This window comes from Anolis sagrei, chromosome 10, assembly GCF_037176765.1.
Source record: "Anolis sagrei isolate rAnoSag1 chromosome 10, rAnoSag1.mat, whole genome shotgun sequence".
In the NCBI taxonomy this organism is placed as follows: Eukaryota; Metazoa; Chordata; class Lepidosauria; order Squamata; family Dactyloidae; genus Anolis; species Anolis sagrei.
Window position 1 is genome coordinate 10,274,083 of NC_090030.1, and position 14,465 is coordinate 10,288,547.

At 41.8% G+C, this 14,465-nt stretch overlaps 1 protein-coding gene across 4 annotated transcripts in view; it reads left to right on the forward strand.

Annotated features, from left to right (window-relative positions):
• Positions 1–13,605, forward strand: part of DRP2 (dystrophin related protein 2) — a 66,080-nt gene extending 52,475 nt beyond the window's left edge. For 2 of the 4 annotated variants that reach the window (XM_060756365.2, XM_060756361.2), the window contains 6 exons: positions 2,705–2,848; positions 3,939–4,167; positions 7,092–7,212; positions 10,082–10,168; positions 10,365–10,450; positions 12,880–13,605. In XM_060756365.2, coding sequence (XP_060612348.2) covers positions 2,705–2,848; positions 3,939–4,167; positions 7,092–7,212; positions 10,082–10,168; positions 10,365–10,417 — 634 coding nt within the window. In that variant the 3' untranslated portion in view covers positions 10,418–10,450; positions 12,880–13,605. The remainder of the gene's footprint in view (positions 1–2,704; positions 2,849–3,938; positions 4,168–7,091; positions 7,213–10,081; positions 10,169–10,364; positions 10,451–12,879) is intronic. The other 2 variants (XM_060756364.2, XM_060756363.2) reach the window with 2 other exon arrangements.
• Positions 13,606–14,465: the final 860 nt, after the last annotated feature.

Here is a 14,465-nt window from a genome sequence, read left to right on the forward strand (position 1 = left end):
TTCCTCTCACATATTTATCCACGGCTATCATATCTCCTCTCAGCCTTCTCTTCTTCAGGCTAAACATGCCCAGTTCCCTAAGCCGCTCCTCATAGGGCTTGTTCTCCAGAACCTTGATCATTTTAGTCGCCCTCCTCTGGACACATTCCAGCTTGTCAATACTTTATTTGTACCCCGCTACCATCTCCCCAAGGGACTCGGTGTGGCTTACATAAGGCCGAAACCCACAATACATCAATACAAGCAAGGACAACAACAATACAAAGCAATTAAAATAAATCTCAACACAAATAGCGTAAACCTTGACAATAGCACAACAGTACAATATAGTAATATATAATACAAATATTGTGCTATCCTACTAATATAATATATTCTATGTACATATAATATTGATCATCCTATTGCAATACAATATAACACTAATGGTAATACAATATAATACTAATATATATTATTATGTATTTTATATTACATGTAATATTACTAATAACATTGCAGTATAGTGGTACAGTACAATATAGTAATATATAATACAAATATTGTGCTGTCCCACTAATAATATTGATCATAATATTGTAATACAATATAATACTAATATATATAATTATATATTTTATATTACATGTAATATTACTAATAACTGCAGTATAGTGGTACAGTACAATATAGTAATATATAATACAAATATTGTGCTGTCCTGCTAATATAATATATTGTATGTATATCTAATATTGATCAGAATATTGCAATACAATATAATACTAATAGTAATACAATATAATAATATAATAATTATATATTTTATAATACATGTAATACTATTAATAAATACTACAAATATTGTGCTATCCCACTAATAATATTGATCAGAATATTGTAATACAATATAATACTAATATATATTATTATATATTTTATATTACATGTAATATTACTAATTACATTGCAGTATAGTGGTACAGTACAATATAGTAGTATATAATACAAATATTGTTCTATCCTACTAATATAATATATTGTATGTACATATGATATTGATCATAATATTGCAATACAATATAATAGTAATAGTAATACAATATAATAATATAATAATATAATAATTATATATTTTATATTACATGTAATACTATTAATAACACATTGCAGTATAGTGATACATTACAATATATTAATATATAATACAAATATTGTTCTATCCTACTAATATAATATATTGTATGTACATATAATATTGATGAGAATATTGCAATACAATACAATAGTAATAGTAATACAATATAACAATATAATAATTATATATATTATATTACATGTAATACTATTAATAACACATTGCAGTATAGTGGTACAGTACAATATAGTAATATATAATACAAATATTGTGCTGTCCTACTAATATAATATATTGTATGTACATATAATATTGATCAGAATATTGCAAAACAATATAATAGTAATAGTAATACAGTATAACAATATAATAATTATATATTTTATATTACATGTAATACTATTAATAACACATTGCAGTATAGTGATACGTTACAATATATTACTATATAATATACATATTTTGTTATCCTACTAATATAATATATTGTATGTACATCTAATATTGATCATAATATTGCAATACAATGTAATACTAATAATAATACAATATAATAATATAGTAATTATATATTTTATATTGCATGTAATATTACTAATAACATTGCTGTATAGTGGTACAGTACAATATAGTAATATATAATACAAATATTGTACTATCCTACTAATATAATATAATATAATATTATTTATTTATTTATTTATCTATTTACAGTATTTATATTCCGCCCTTCTCACCCTGCAAGGGATTCGGGGGGGATCACAATGCACATAGACATGGCAAACATCCAATGCCATAGACACACAATATATATAGACAGACACACAGAGGCTATTTAACTTTCCAGCTTCATGAGGATATGCTTTGAGTTCTGGCCACCAGGGGAGATGCCGCTTTACCGTCTACTTGTGACACCAATGGAGTACTTCTTCATTTTTTTTGCACACTGCTTGAGATTTTTATGGCGTTGTAAATTAGTTAAATTAGCCTTTCTGCATAAGTGGTACCTAAATTTCCTACTTGACAAATGCAACTGTCTTTCGGGCTGCAAAGGTCGACAACAAGCTAGACCAATGGCCGGAAGCTCACTCCGACCCGGAATGGCTTCAGACTTGTAAGCTGCTCTGAGTCCCCTTTGGGGTGAGAAGGGTGGGATATAAATGTTGTAAATAAACAAATACATTGTTTTTGTTGCTACTTCATAACAGTCATCTTACTACTGTTATAAATCATAATGTAAATATCAGATATGCAAGATGTATTTTCATTCACTGGACCAAACTAGGCACAAATACCCAATGCAACCACATGTAAATGCTAAATGTCAGATGTGGAGGTATGAAATTAAAATGGTAGTTTGCTTTGAGTTCTTTTAAAGGGAGGGGGGGGGACCTAAGCAAGTATCTGGAGAAGCCTTGGCCATGGTGTTGGGTCTCAGAGGTCGTACCGGTGAAGCCTGCAATCCAGACCTTCTGGATGTCCTGCTCCAGGCTTATTCACCCAGGAGGGAATAAACCTGGAGCCTTCTGCTTTCAAAGCTCTTGGGTCTTTGCCACCTCACCCTCATCACAGCTCTGTCCACAACAGGGATGAAGACCAGTATCTTTTACGCCATTCCAGCCCCATCACGGACAGAGAACCTGTCTGCAGCCAGGAGGTCCAGGACGGCACCAACGCAGATGACAAAGGGGAACTGGAGAAGATCTTGGCCCACTTAGAGGATGAAAACAGGTAAATGGGTGCAGCCGGCAGAAGCACCATAACACTACACATGTGGAACTGGAAGGACCCTGTGCTTGGTTCTGTCACGTTCTAGATCAGTGGTTCTCAACCTTCCTAATGCCGTGACCCCCTAATACAGTCCCTCATGTTGTGGTGACCCCCAACCATAACATTGTTTTTGTTGCTACTTCATAACAGTCATCTTACTACTGTTATAAATCATAATGTAAATATCAGATATGCAAGATGTATTTTCATTTACTGGACCAAACTGGGCACAAATACCCAATGCACCCACATGTAAATGCTACTGGGGTTGGGGGAGGATTGATTTTGTAATTTGGGAGTTGTAGTTGCTGGGATTTATAGTTCACCTATAATCAAAGAGCATTCTGAACTCCACCAGCAATGGATTTGAACCTAATTTGGCACACAGAACTCCCATGACCAACGGAAAACACTGGAAGGGTTTGGTGGGTATTGACCTTGAGTTTGGGAGTTGTAGTTCACCTATATCCAGAGAGCACTGTGGACTCATGCAATGGTGGATCTGGACCAAACTTGGCACAAATACTCAATATGCGCAAATGTGAACACTGGTGGAGCCTGGGGAAAATAGACCTTGACTTTTGGGAGTTGTAATTGCTGGGATTTATAGTTCACCTACAATCCAAGACCATTCTGGACTCCACCAATGATGGAATTGAACCAAACTTCCCACACATAACCCCAATGACCAACAGAAAAGACTGTGTTTTCCAATGGCCTTTGGCGACTCCTTTGACACATCTTCGTGACCCCCCCAGGGGTCCCGACCCCCAGGTTGAGAAACATTGCACTAGGGCTTCCAGAGCCAGGAAACTACTCCAGCTGTTTTTGCTGGGATTTATAGTTCATTACAATCAAAGAACATTCTGAACTCCACCAACGATAGAATTGGCTCAAACTTCCCACATGGAATCACCATGACCATCAGAAAATACTGTGCTTTCTGATGGTCTTTGGCGACCCCTCTGACACCCCTTCGCGACCCCCTCAGGGGTCCCAACCCCCAGGTTGAGAAACACTGTTCTAGATCCTCTTCGCCTTCTTCCTTCAGGGTTCTTCAAGGGGAGCTGAAGCGCCTGAAGTGGCAGCACGAGGAGGCGGCAGCGTCTGCAGAAGGGACTCCCGAAACAGCACAGGATCCACACAGCGAAGAGCTGCTGGCGGAAGCGAGGATCCTTCGGCAACACAAGAGCCGCCTGGAAACCCGGATGCAGATCTTGGAGGATCACAACAAGCAGTTAGAATCGCAGTTGCAGCGCTTGAGAGAGCTGCTCTTGCAGGTATGGCCCGTGGCACGACTGCTGCGAAAAGAAAAAGGTGCAAATTTGTGTTCTTTGAAAATACCAGGTACAACAGGCATTGCCATTCTAACATCAACATTAAGGGGAAAAATAAACCAAAAAAGGCAGAAACTAAGTTTGTGTCCCTCAGAGTTGGGAAAGAGAAAAAATCAAGATGGAAGAATTATGTCGTTGGGAGGCTGGTAATGAATTCCACAGTGTAATTTGTGGTGTAATGTAAAATAAATGTGGTTCACGTTTGATCAGCCCACACACTGCCTTGCCAGAGAAAGAAAATATGCCACACACGTGTTATTTTATTTATCGTGTCATCAGCAACCAGACATTTGTATTACATTTTTAACAAAAACAAACAAACAGACAGACGAAACACAGAATTTTCAAGCTTGGTAGTTGATTAAATGTCCGTAGATGCAGGTGAAACGTCAGGAGAGAATGCCTCTAGAACATGGCCATATAGCCCGAAAAAACCTACAACAACCCTGCAACATAATTGTCCCTAAAAAACACCAGATCCCATCTGGTTTTGGAAGCTAAGCACTGTCAGCCCTAGTTAGAACTTGGTGAATAATAAAGAACAAGTCGTTTATTCTTCTTAGTTGAGAACAACATATGTACAATGTGATCAGTTGCATCAACACACATAACATCCTTTTATGAGATATTTAAAATGGTCTTTTTCTATCCATGTGGATAAACTCCTTCGGCAATTCATGTAGCAAGAGTACACGCCAAACAGTCTCTCTGCTTCTGTCTTCAAAACTTTCTCTGTCTACACGTGCATAGCTTAACCCTGAACAAAAATGTAACAGTATCCAAAAGTTCCAGGCTCAGCCATCTCCCCGGGCATTGCCCGACCAATCAGCTTCGTGCATCTTATTTTACAGTTGACACACACATACTGTTTCCTTGCATGCTGCAACATAATTGTCAAAGGTTTTCATGGCCGGAATCACTGGGTTGTAGGTTTTTTCGGGCTATATGGCCATGTTCTAGAGGCATTCTCTCCTGACGTTTCACCTGCATCTATGGCAAACATCCTCAAAGGTAGTGAGGTCACTACCTCTGAGGATGCTTGCCATAGATGCAGGCGAAACATCAGGAGAGAATGCCTCTAGAACATGGCCATATAGCCCAAAAAAACCTACAACAACCCTGCAACATAATTGTACGCAAAAATCACCAGATCCCATCTGATTTTGGAAGCTAAGCACTGTCAGCCCTGGTTAGAACTTGAATAGGAATCCACCTATGAATATCAGTTGTTGTTGAATATATTGCACAGGAAGGAACTAGCAAAACCATCTCCGAGTATTCCTTGCCTAAGAAAATCCTTTGAGATTCTTGGGTTTGCCATATGTTGACCTGTGATTTGAAGGTGCGCTTGCATACAGAAGCGCTTCCCCAACAAACAAGGGTGACTGGATTCTAGCACCATGAAACCATTGTTTGAAATGTTATATGCCTCTATCACAGGCATGGGCAAACTTGGGCCCTCCAGGTGTTTTGGACTTCAACTCCCACAATTCCTAACAGCCATTAGGCTGTTAGGAATTGTGGGAGTTGAAGTCCAAAACACCTGGAGGGCCCAAGTTTGCCCATGCCTTCTCTATCATATTCCACCCAGCCTTTACTTGGGTTTTTTTCCCTCCCTAAGTGGAAAAAATTCAAATATTATAAAGTTTTCACATAGAGAGTTGCCACAACTTCTATGTGCTTTGGGCTAATGTAATGCTTTAGCAGTAAAGACATGTGAATTGAGGGTGCATCTTCACTAACGCTGTCACCCAACTTGGAATTGGTTTGGGAGGAATTGGTTTTCCTAGGCAGGTTGCCATGCTTGGAAATGGTTTGAGGCCAGGAAAGTGATTACATTTTCATTGGCTGCAGTGCAACAAGCTTTCCTCAGACTTTTTAAATGTGTTGTATACCCATAGATCAGTGGTTCTCAACCTTCCTAATGCTGCAACCCCTTAATACAGTTCCTTATGTTGTGGTGACCCCCAACCATAACATTATTTTCATTGATACTTCATAAGTGTAAGTTTGCTAATGTTATATAACGTAATGAAAAAATCTGATATACAGGATGTATTTTCATTCACTGAAGCAAATGGCACAATACCCGATACCGGTGAGATCGGGGGGGGGGGGGTTGATTTTGTCATTTGGGAGTTGTAGTTGCTGGGATTTATAGTACACCTGCAATCAAAGAGCATTCCAAACTCCATCAACGATGGAATTGAACCAAATTTGGCACACAGAACTCCCATGACCAACAGAAAATGCTGAAAGGGTTTGGTGGGCATTGACCTTGAGTTTTGGAGTTGTAGTTCACCTACTTCCAGAGAGCACTGTGAACTCAAACAATGATGGATCTGGACCATGAGCATGACTAATCAATATGTTCAAATGTGAATACTGGTGGAATTTGGGGAAAACAGGCCTTGACATTTGGGAGTTGTCATTGCTGGGATTTATAGTTAACCTACAATCAAAGAGCATTCTGAACCCAGCCCACAATGGATCTGCACCAAACTTGGTACACTTCCTACATGGCCAACGTTGAATACTGGTGTGGTTGGGGGGAGCCTGTTTTAGAATTCTGGGAGTTGTAGTTCAGCAACACCAAAAAGAAAGAGAAGGACAGGCAGAGAAATCTTCAGCCTTCTCTACCAAAAAGGTCCCTAAGACCATCAGAAATATGTGTTTTCTGATGGTCTTTGGTGACCCCTCTGAAACTCCCTTCGCGACCCCTCAAGGGGTCTTGACCCCCAGGTTGAGAAACACTGTCATATATGGTGTTGCCAGTGGGCACTTTGTGGGCATTGTGGCTTTGAACTGCATTATCTGGTCAGTGTAGAGACTAGGGAGGAGTCTTGAGACCCCATCTTCTCTTTCAGCCGCCTGCAGATGCCAAAGGTGATGGCTCTACAGCATCATCCTTGGCGCCTTCTCCCCATCCGTCAGAGGAGAGCCAGCTCAAGGAAAAAGACTCCAACACCCCCAACACAGAAACAGCAGGTGAGGCTCTGTGGTGCCTCCGGATTGGCACTGGACATTTCCCATTTCTCTTTCTGTTGAAGGAAGAGAGATCCCGACTTGTTGCATCAATGGGCATTTTTTTACACTTGGTCCAGTGCTGTACTTGAAGCAGCCCTTTCGATTATTTCCCTCCAAGGGACCAAGCTGATGGCTTACTCGCAAGGATGTTACAACACTGCCTCCACAGAGCCATCAAGAGGCAGACCCTCCTTTTGTCTTCCATCACTTCTCCCAAATTTTTGATGTCAATTTAATTAAATCATTGAGTTAGAAGAGACGAGGACCACCCAGTCCAACAACCAATTCGTTCCTTTTTACCTCCCCAAATTCCTAAATGTTTCACCTCTAATCTAAGGACTTCATCACATGCAATAAAATCAATGTTTCTGGGGAGGGGAGCTTTTGCACAGTTAAAACTCGTGCACCAGCTGCGCCCGTACCTTGGGAAGTCTGATCTGGCCATGGTCGTCCACGCTCTGGTTACATCCCGAATAGATTACTGCAATGCGCTCTACGTGGGGCTGCCTTTGAAGACGATTCAGAAACTTCAGCTAGTCCAACGGGCGGCAGCCAGATTACTAACTGGGGCGACATACAGGAAGCATACCACGCCCCTGTTGTACCAGCTCCACTGGCTGCCAGTCCATCTCCGAGCCCAATTCAAAGTGCTGGTTTTGACCTATAAAGCTCTATACGGTTCTGACCCAGCTTACTTGTCCGAACGCATCCACCCCTACGTCCCATCTCATAATCTAAGATCATTCGGGGAGACCCTGCTCTCGCTCCCGTCAATTGCGCAAATGCGTCTGGCGGGGATGAGAGACAGGGCCTTCTTGGCTGTGGCCCCTCGCCTATGGAACACACTCCCAAATGAGGTAAGATCTGCTCCCTCCCTCCTGGTTTTTAGAAAGAAATTAAAATCATGGCTTTGGGATCAGGCCTTCGGACAGTAGATGTTTGTAGAGTTTAAAAGACATGGACTAGAATGACAATACGACTGGCGAGACTGTTTTTATTATTTATTGTTTTAATGATTGCTTATGTACTGTCTAATTATGATTTATGTTTAATTGTGGTTTTATTATTGTGGTTGTCATGGTTTGGCATCGCGTCAGTGTCCAATATATGGCACTGAAGTTTTGTCAGTTATGTGTAAACCGCTTTGAGTCCTCCTAGGGGTGAGAAAAGCAGTATAGAAATACTGTAAATAATAATAATAATAATAATAATAATAATAATAATAATAATAATGTTTCTATACATTTAAGAAATGGCTAGTAGGAGTTTGAGAGTCAGTCTGAAGGAGGAGGGAGCCAAATTACAGAGGTCACAGCGTATTCGTGAGAAACAACAGGGTGAGAAATCCTTGAAGCAACAGAGCAGATGTCAAAGGCATGATTTCATGGCTTTGTGCTCCTTCAATTAAAGACTTATTTTCTTAAGAGTCAGATCAGGCAACACTGCGTTACTGTGTGGATCTTGGGCTGTGTTCCATGTTCACGTCTATGTCTAACATCTTTGGGAAAGTCTGATACTCAGGTTCACGGATTCATGTTTTGAAAGCAGTTGCTCTATTCCTACTTATGGATTTATTCCTGGTTTTTTTCTCTATACCTTGTCATTTTTGAATAGAACTCTGCAGTATGGACTTGGCTTTTTAAAGGCCTTTTTCCTATTGCCTTATGGACATTACTTTGTATATTACCTTTTTTGCCTTCTAGCTTTTGATATTTGCTTTTCTGAATAAACCGTTTATTTAGTAGCATTGGACTCTTGTGTGGTGTTGAGTACAAAGGTGAATCCAGGCTAGAGTTCAACAGTGATGGGATTTCCCCATTGCCCGCTTGTAAACATAACAATGATGTTATTCTGGAGGGAGGAGCCGAGATAAGCCGAGTCCCTTCTTCCACAATTACCTATTTTGGATGGAGAAGTAAGGAACGGCTATTTATATCTCTTTTAAAACGTAAAATAAATAGACCTGCCTTTTGAATTGAGAACAATGTCAGAGATCAAAGGCCTGTCGAAACAGATATGTCTTACATGCCCTGCGGAAAGCTGGTGAGTCCCGCAAGGCACGGACTTCAGGTGGCAGAGTATTCCAGAGTGATGGTGCCACTGCTGTAAAGGCTCTGCGTCTGGTTGCTGTTAGACGCAAGGTCTTGACACTGGGAATTTCCAACAAATCTTGGTCTTCAGAATGAAGGGATCTCTGGGGTTGGTATCCAAAGAAAATGGGAGAGGAGACAGTGGGAGGAGAACTATGTCTCCCTCGTGATGGGGAGGAAAACGGATAATTAGAAAAGGAAGCGGAAAGAAGAAAATTGTGGGATGGGAGTAGGAAAATCATCCATTTAATATCAAGATGGAGGCCCCGGTGGCACAATGGGTTAAACCGCTGAGCTGCTGAACTTGTTGACTGAAAGGTTGCAGGTTCAAATCTGGGGAATAGGGTGAGCTTCCGCTGTCAGCCCCAGCTCCTGCCAACCTAGCAGTTCAAAAACATGTAAATGTGAGTAAATCAATAGATACCCCTCTGGCGGGAAGGTAACAGTGCTCCATGCAGTCATGCCGGCCACATGACCTTGGAGGTGTCTACGGACAATGCTGGATCTTTGGTTTAGAAACCCCCAGAGTCGGACACAACTGGACTTGATGTCAGGGGAAAACCTTTATCCTCAAAATGGGATGTTGGGAAGCTTAAGGGAAAAACAACGATCCCAAATGCTTGACTTACCCTGTGAGATGAAGTCCTTAACGTTCCCAATGGGAATTACTTTTTTTAGCACTGTCTCCTGCTATCCCTAACTTTTCTGTATGGTTCTCTCTTCCTTTTCCTTCATCACAGACGAGGTGGGGGTGAGCACGCAGGACGTCAGTCTGTGTCTGGAGGACATCATGGAGAAGCTGAGGAATGCTTTCCCCAACACTGAAGGTACAATGTGTGAAACCATCTGTGTCTAACATCCAAACTGAGGGTGTTTTCCTCTCGAGATCCATATTAACCCAACCAGCACCGGGTGGGAATGGCCGAGAGACCTGTATTCCAGCAATTGAGTAGAAAAGGGGTGGGTGCACCATCACACCGAATGCACTTAAAATAAAACAGGTTTTACTTTTACTTCTGACAGGCAAAAGACCCCATCCTTTGGCCTTTCTGAAGAAGTCCCTCACCCTCTCCTAGATGATTTTCAAATCTAAGAAAGGGCAGCATCTGGTATTGCCCCCTTTGCATTAAAAAAAAACCTTGCTCCTGGCCGGTCTGCTTATAACTTTGGTGCTTATAATGCATTCTGGATCTCTAACTCTGTGTTGCTGCTTTGCCCCCTGGCCAGATAACTAAAAACAATCATTGTAACCCGACAGCATGAATACAAGCCGCCTTTTGCATTGTAAACTTAAGCTTTTCTTAATGCTTCTGTCCACAGCAGACAAGATCACTCTGCTGGCTGTTTTATTGGATCAAACGTCCCAAGTGTCTAGGACTGTGTGATGTATGGTAATCTTGTCAGCGCCATTTGTGTTTACGTGCAGGCCAAGGTCTTTAGGCACTGCACCCAGTGTGCTGATCACCACTGGGACCACCTTTACTATTATTATTATTATTATTATTATTATTATCATCATCATCATCATTATTATTATTGCTGGGGGATGTTCTGTAGCACATTTCACTCTAGTTTTTCAATGAATATCTCATAGAGTCTCAGCCAATTCAACATAGCTTGGGGCAGCCAGAAAAACCAAGTTTCTAGAGCAGAACAATTACTTTCAAAGGAAGTGCTGCACAATTAAATAGTAAATAACACTTTAAAACCAGACAGGAACACATAATTTTTGAAATTTTGATACATGACATGTATCAAACAGTATAACAGAAATGCCATCTATAGCTATACATGTTTTGTGTCTACAGTAGAGTCTCGCTTATCCAAACTTCGCTCATCCAATGTTCTGTATTATTACCTAACGCAGCCCCCGGTGGCGCAGTGGGTTAAACCCCTGTGCCGGCAGGACTGAAGACCGACAGGTCGCAGGTTCGAATCCGGGAAGAGGCAGATGAGCTCCCTCTATCAGCTCCAGCTCTCCATGTGGGGACATGAGAGAAGTCTCCCACAAGGATGATAAAACATCAAATCATCCGGGCGTCCCCTGGGCAATGTCCTTGCAGACGGCCAATTCTCTCACACCAGAAGTGACTTGCAGTTTCTCAGGTCGCTCCTGACACGATAAAACAAAACAACGCAATCTGCCTCCTGCCCAGATCCACAGCTGTTTTGGTGCTAAATTCGTAAATACAGTAATTACTACATAACATTACCATGTATTAAACTGCTTTTTCTATCGATTTGTTGTACACACCGCAATGAGTCGCCCTTGGGGGCTGAGAATTGCGGTATATAAGCGCAGTAAATAATAATAAATAAATAAATAAATAAATAAATAAATAAAAACATGATGTTTTGGTTAATTTGTAAAATCATAACATAATATGATGTTTAACAGGCTTTTCCTTAATCCCTCCTTATTATCCAACATTTTTGCTTAGCCAATGTTCTGCCGGCCTGTTTATGTTGGATAAGCAAGACTCTACTGCAGGGGTCCTCAAACCTTTTATACAGAGGGCCAGGTCACAGTCCCTCAAACTGTTGGAGGGCCGGATTATAATTTGAAAAAAATATGAATGAATTCCTATGCACACTGCACATATCTTATTTGTAGTGCAAAAGACACTTTAAAACAATACAATAATTAAAATGAAAAACAATTTTAACAAATATAAACTTTTTAGTATTTCAATGGGAAGTGTGGGCCTGCTTTTGGCTGATGAGATAGGAATGTTGTTGTTGTTGTGTGCTTTCAAGCCGTTTCAGACTTAGGTTGGCCCTGAGCGAGAGCCGGGTAAATGACCTTGGAGGGCCGTATCCAGCCCGCGGGCCTTAGTTTGAGGACCCCTGCTCTACTGTATTTGATATCTGTAGTTGTTTATTTATTTGTCGTGTCAGAGCAGCCAGTCCATTATATTACATTTCTAACAGAACAAAGCAAACAAACAGAAGAATTCACAACTTGTGAGTTTGGTAGCTGATTAAATGTCCTTTGACCAGTATCTGGCCACTTGGAGTGCTTCCGGTGTTGCTGCAAGAAGGTCCTCCCTTGTGCATGTGGCAGGGCTCAGGTTGCATTGCAGCAGGTGGTCAGTGGTTTGCTCTTCTCCACACTCGCATGTCGAGGATTCTACTTTGTAGCCCCATTTCTGAAGGTTGGCTCTGCATCTCATGGTGCCAGAGCGCAGTCTGTCTGTTCAATGCCTTCCAAGTCGCCCAGTCTTCTGTGTGCCCAGGAGGGAGTCTCTCATTTGGTATCAGTCATTGGTTGAGGTGCTGGGTTTGAGCCTGCCACTTTTGGACTCTTGCTTGCTGAGGTGTTCCAGCGAGTGTCTCTGTAGATCTTAGAAAAGTATGTCTAGATTTAAGTCGTTGGCGTGCTGGCTGATACCCAAACAGGGGATGAGCTGTGGTTGTGATTACTCCAGATAGATACAAGATAGATTTTGCGCACAGCAAAAGACAGGGGATGCTGTTGGAGAAAAACCCTTTCCTACCAGGTATGTTCGATGAGACCCTGTTTCGTTTTCTCTTGCAGGTCCAACCTCCCACATCTAACCCCTCCTGCAAGCGAGAGGCTTTGTCTAACCAGTGATTTGGCGGCTGCTTCTCCCACCTCTGCCCTTCTTCATGAGGTGGGCTTCACTTCGCTCCAGAGGAGGCTCCACAAATGCGGCCGGCCTCCTTGCAAGGCACCCAGCAGAGCACACAGCAACTCCAAGGCGCTGCTCTTTCGAAGGGCAGCCAGGGCCAGTCCAACGAACGAAGTCAAGACCTGGTGCTGCCGTGGGCCCGGGTTCAAGAAACGTCAACAAGGACGAGAGAAAGGAGGCACATGGAGATGTTCTGCGCAAACTACAGGCTGTCTCTACTTTTCGTGAACCTTTCCTGGGTCTAGTTTTAGGTCAAGTCAGGAAGTGGCCGATAGCGGATTTATCCCAAACAGTGGCATCCAGTGGCCGTGGCAAGAGTGGCCCCACTAGAACTACCTTTAAGGACAAGGAATGGAATATTTTGTATTGGGTTGGACACAGTGCCAACATCCAGGTGCCTCCATCTCTACCAAGACCAATGAGGAAAAGCAACAGGAATTAAAAAGACAGGAGGGAGCAGGTTTGGAGACCAACCGTTCCAACGGGAAAGAAAGCAGCCTTAAAGGAGAGAAGCTTTATAACAGAGAGCCTTACTGTTTTAATCCGCGCATATTTAAGTGCTGTTACGGACTCCCTCATGCATTAAATTCTAATTCCTTGTTATATGTTTATTTTGGCTTTGCTGTTTGGATCTGTTCTGCACCCTGGTGTTATGCTTTTTTCTTAAAGGTGATGATCCCTCCATCACGCTTGTATTTCTCCCCAAACAGTCTTGATTTGTTGGCTTCCTTTCTAACCTGAGTGACCCCTTGAGAACAGGGCAACGGAGAAGGGGAGTTGGGACTCTTTCCCACGTCCCCAGAGTTTGTTTACATGGCACGAGGCACAATCCAGGCATGGGAAATTCGAGACTTGGGCGGTCGTTCTCTTGCATTCTCATTCACAGTGCCACAAAATACGCTCCATGGTGTGTATCAAGCAAGTTAAATGGTCACTGAGGCAAACATAATACAGATTGGGTTGTTGTAGGTTTTTTTGGACTATATGGCCATGGTCTAGGGGCATTCTCTCCTGACATTTCGCCTGCATGTATGGCAAGCATCCTCAGAGGTAGTGAGGTCTGTTGGATGCCTCTAGACCATGGCCATATAGTCCGAAAAAACCTACAACAACCCAGTGATTCCGGCCATGAAAGCCTTCGATAATCCAGATTTCTCCGTGCTTTTGGCATATAACCATCTCTTCCTAATGCGGATGTCTCCTTCTAAGCTGCATCGAGAAGTACAGTTTCTCCCATCACAAAACAATTGTCTTCTGTTGTCTGATCCCACACCAGACTGGAGCAGGCTTGGTCAAACTTCAGCCCTTTAAGTGTTTTGGACTTCAACTCCCACAATTCCTAACAGCCTCAGGCTTGAAACGGTTAGGAATTATGGGAGTTGAAGTCCAAAACACCTGGAGGGCCCAAGCTTGCCCATGGTAGTTCTGGAGGCTCAGTTCATGTTCATCTGTTCCAATTTTCAGCCATTTA